Below are 3,921 nucleotides of genomic sequence, written 5' to 3' on the forward strand. Positions count from 1 at the left end.
CGGAAGCATATCGATTTCTGCCTATTCTTATATCTTCTACATTTCATAGGAAAATTTCGCATTTTTCACATATAAAATTTTCATAAATTTACTATACAATATTTATTACTGTCAAGAGTGAATTTCTTGTTATTTAGATATTTTCAGTAGAAATAAATAAATAAATAAAGATTAGAAGCTTGAAAAACAAGGATTGGATTGCGCCATATATGCGTTTTAACTAACAGTGATCATGATAGGGTGACTTCATTTTATCCCACGTTCCCATAGGTGAAGGGGGATCCGGCAAATCCAACGAACTGCAACCCTCCTTCTCTTATTTCTCCTATAGCTGAACGATCGCAGAGCTCGCCGACGAAAAATCCGTGAACTTCGACACTCCTTCTCTTATTTCTCCTCTCAGTGAACGATCGCAGACCTCGCCGACGATTTGAAATCGATCTCAGACACTTCTCTCTCTACTCTTTTTTTCCCTCCCTTCTCTATCCATACATGCAAAAAGCCCTAACCTGCAGAGGGGTTTCTTTTATTTCTCCTCTCGTTGAATGATCGCAGAGCTCGTCGACGATTTGAAATCGATCTTACAGGGACTTTCAAAGGTGAGTCTTTAGCTCATTCGGAAGAGAAGACCTAGGGTTTGCAATCTCGCAGGGACTTTCAAAGGTGAGTCTTTCAATCTTGTAGACAAGACCTAGGGTTTGGGTTGCTTTCAACAAAAATCTCGTGTTAAATGGATTGACTTGAGAGTTCGATCAATTCCTTCGTAGTTCGATATGAACGAAAATAACAGTGAAAGGAGATAAAACCAAAAAAATAAATAAAAGGGGAGTATAAGAAGGAGAACAGTAATGGAGGAAGAAGAGCAATAAAGGGGATAGAACTAAGAAAATCATTCGTTATAGGAACGGAAAAGCGAGATGGAAGGCGAAGCAGACAAGCCTCCGTTTGGAGGTTTCGGTGGCTCGGTTTTTTATTTTCAGATCGATGTCGTTCAGCCATCGGATTTACCGGATCCACGTGTTGACCATCCATGAGGTTGTTGGACGTACGTAGGAGCATCAGTCGTTGGAGACAAGCCGGATCAGGTGAAGGGGTTCTACATCTACACGACGACATAAGCTTCGTCTTCAATGACAAATATGTAGGGACGGAACTCTATGTGTCTTAATTGTTCATAATTTTTTGGATGAGCCGAATACTTCAGGCATAAATTGCAGAATTAAATTGTGGTAAAACACTTAGGGACGGTTAATTATCTGTCCCCAATTTCGGGACTCTAAATTTTTTATCCCAACTGAGAAATATGTAGAAACAACACTATATCAATCCCAGTTCCTTCGCTCTTAAGCTTACTTGAGATGGAAAATATCTATCATAAGATATGTAAATTTAATAACAGTAGCGACAGAATAATCCGTCCCAAAATGTCACGATAGTAATATGTCTGTTTTCATCTTTTTTTTTTTTTTGCTAACGACGGGTATCCAGGTCTTCGGGCTAACTAATCCCGCGGGCCCATAATGACCCCACAACCGCACGGACCAGGTCATATCGGGGTTGAATGGGAACCATTCAACTTTCACTGAGTGAAGAGCACTAAACACCCTTGTGTGAGTGGCCCAAGGTATGCCTAGTGGGAGTCAAACTTAGGATGTCCATCTCAATTGATAAAAATATAGTGACAGAAATATTTGTCCTAAATAGTTTCTTTAGGGACAGTAATTACGTCCGCCACTAAACAAGTATCGCAAATGCCCTTTTTTTTTTCCTAGCGATGGTAAAAATCGATCCTAAAATGTTGCGATAGTAAGTTGGTCCCAATTGATAAATATGTAGCGACGAAAATATAGTTGTCCTAAATGGTTTATTTAGTGATGGAAATTTGGTCATTTGCTAAAAAAGTGTCGCAAATGCCTGTTTTCTTGTAGTATATATTGAGTGGATTTGAGGGGTTTGAATTTTACAGTGACCCTCCAGTTGGTATTTTCTTCCCATATAACAATTAAATTTGCCCAATTTGATATTTCACGTGAGACTAATATTTGAAAGAAAAGGATAATATCGAATGGTATTGAGTTTTCCACAATGCCAATGTCGGGGGTTGGGGTTGGGGAGGTGGAATCTCCCACCCCACGTCAATGGCATGCAGGATATAGTATAATTAGGGATGTAAACGTACATTGAATTCAAACTGGATATAACACTATCAATATTCTCATCCGATTATCTTTCAAACGGATTTCAATAGTTTTTGGAAATTGGTTTTTTGAATAAGGATTCCCCTAAATGGATATGAACACAAATGAGTCTAGACTCCGGAGAGAATGGTGTTGCATTCTCACTATCTGCATTGAATGGCGGAGAACTGTAGAAAATGAAAATTCAAGAGGACAAGATGGTGAAGGGTTGAATCTACTACCCACTTGGGTTGATCATATTGAAGTGTCAAATTTAAAATTATATAGATTTCCTCATAATCATTTTTTTTATTTTTTAATCCTTCTAGGCTTCTCTATGCGACCATGCCTAGTGAAAGATAACACTTAACTATTTGCCACTTGATAATACACATGTCAAAGATAGGCATCTATACCATTCCAAATCGGCTGAACATGAGATCAAGACCAGCCGATTCAACTCCAATTCAGTCCAATCCAATCCAGTCCAATCTAATCTAATTCAATCCAATCCAATCCAATCTAATCTAATTCAATCCAATCCAATCCAATCCAATCCAATCCTGATTCATCGAACCCTGAAAGATTAAGTGTGTCTATAATTAAAAATAGAAGGGCATGAGAGACCCATATTGAAATTGTTATCCTACAAACAGTCAAAGATACTGACCGCAGATTTGGAAAGATGAGAGAGAGAGGGAGAAATTTGAAACGCCTCCCTCTAGCTGATATCAAACAATTTCAAAACAATTTCTTTTTTTTTTTTAATCAAATTATGCAATTAATATCTTCCTTATTTACAGTTACAAATCAGAGGAAATTAGTACTTACCTAAAACAAAAAATGGATTTTTATAATATTCTACGTTTAGAAAATTCTATCAAAAATAAAAGTTTATAAAAATCTACTAATTTCTTTCATCACAGAATTAGAGTGAGAAATCACACCATTGAGAAGGTAGAAGACGAATCAATTCTACAAGGGGCCGGGGCTAATATTTTTTATTGAAGAGAGAATGTGTTAATGTGAGTCCCATGGAACATTACATGAGAGGAGACGTCTTGGATATTTTATATCTTTTTATACATCAGTTTCGTTTGTTATATCAAAATTTCATTTATTTGACTTATTGTTTACCACATTTTATTATCATTATTTTTAGGTTTCTCAAATTTTTTTTTTTCTCTGATGACAAGTCTTGTATTTGAGTTCAATTGCAGTGAAGGAGGAGAGAAAGAGAGACTCCTATCATGGGGGAGATGGCTATGTCTCGTGGGTTGAGATTGAAGGAGAAAAATATTTTTTGGGGAATGTTTTTTATCATTCTTATCCATGGAATAGTTGATGGAAAACTTATAAATAGAGAGAAGTTGATAGAAATAAATAAGAAGCTAAAGCAAATCAATCGGCCAGCAGTGAAGAGCATTCAGGTTTGTAATGAACCAATGTCGTGTGTGTGTGTGTGTGTGTGTGTGTGTGAGAGAGAGAGAGAGAGAGAGAGATTTAGAGTTTTTATTTAACCTCTGGATTTAATAAATGGCCTGTATGATTTTATTTATTTTTATTTTTATTTTTCGATGAAAGGCTTGTAATGATCTTTTGTAGAGTGAAGATGGAGATATTATTGATTGTGTTGATATCTATAAGCAACCTGCCTTTGATCATCCTGCACTAAAGAATCACACCATTCAGGTTTCTCTTTCCCTTCCCCCGCCCCCCCTTTTTTTCTCTTTCCCTGATATAT

General features: G+C 36.7%; 2 protein-coding genes across 3 annotated transcripts in view; both read left to right on the plus strand.

The window, feature by feature from the left end:
- Positions 1–3,921, plus strand: part of LOC122064583 — a 13,173-nt gene that overhangs the window by 7,633 nt on the left and 1,619 nt on the right. The gene's annotated exons all lie outside the window — the stretch shown is intronic.
- The window catches only part of LOC122064587, a 2,420-nt gene continuing 1,552 nt past the window's right edge, over positions 3,054–3,921 (plus strand). The window contains exons 1-3 of the mRNA XM_042628315.1: positions 3,054–3,202; positions 3,398–3,607; positions 3,783–3,893. Coding sequence (XP_042484249.1) covers positions 3,428–3,607; positions 3,783–3,893 — 291 coding nt within the window. The 5' untranslated portion in view covers positions 3,054–3,202; positions 3,398–3,427. The remainder of the gene's footprint in view (positions 3,203–3,397; positions 3,608–3,782; positions 3,894–3,921) is intronic.

The sequence above is a fragment of the Macadamia integrifolia genome, unplaced genomic scaffold (genome assembly GCF_013358625.1).
Source record: "Macadamia integrifolia cultivar HAES 741 unplaced genomic scaffold, SCU_Mint_v3 scaffold1688, whole genome shotgun sequence".
Lineage (NCBI taxonomy): Eukaryota > Viridiplantae > Streptophyta > Magnoliopsida > Proteales > Proteaceae > Macadamia > Macadamia integrifolia.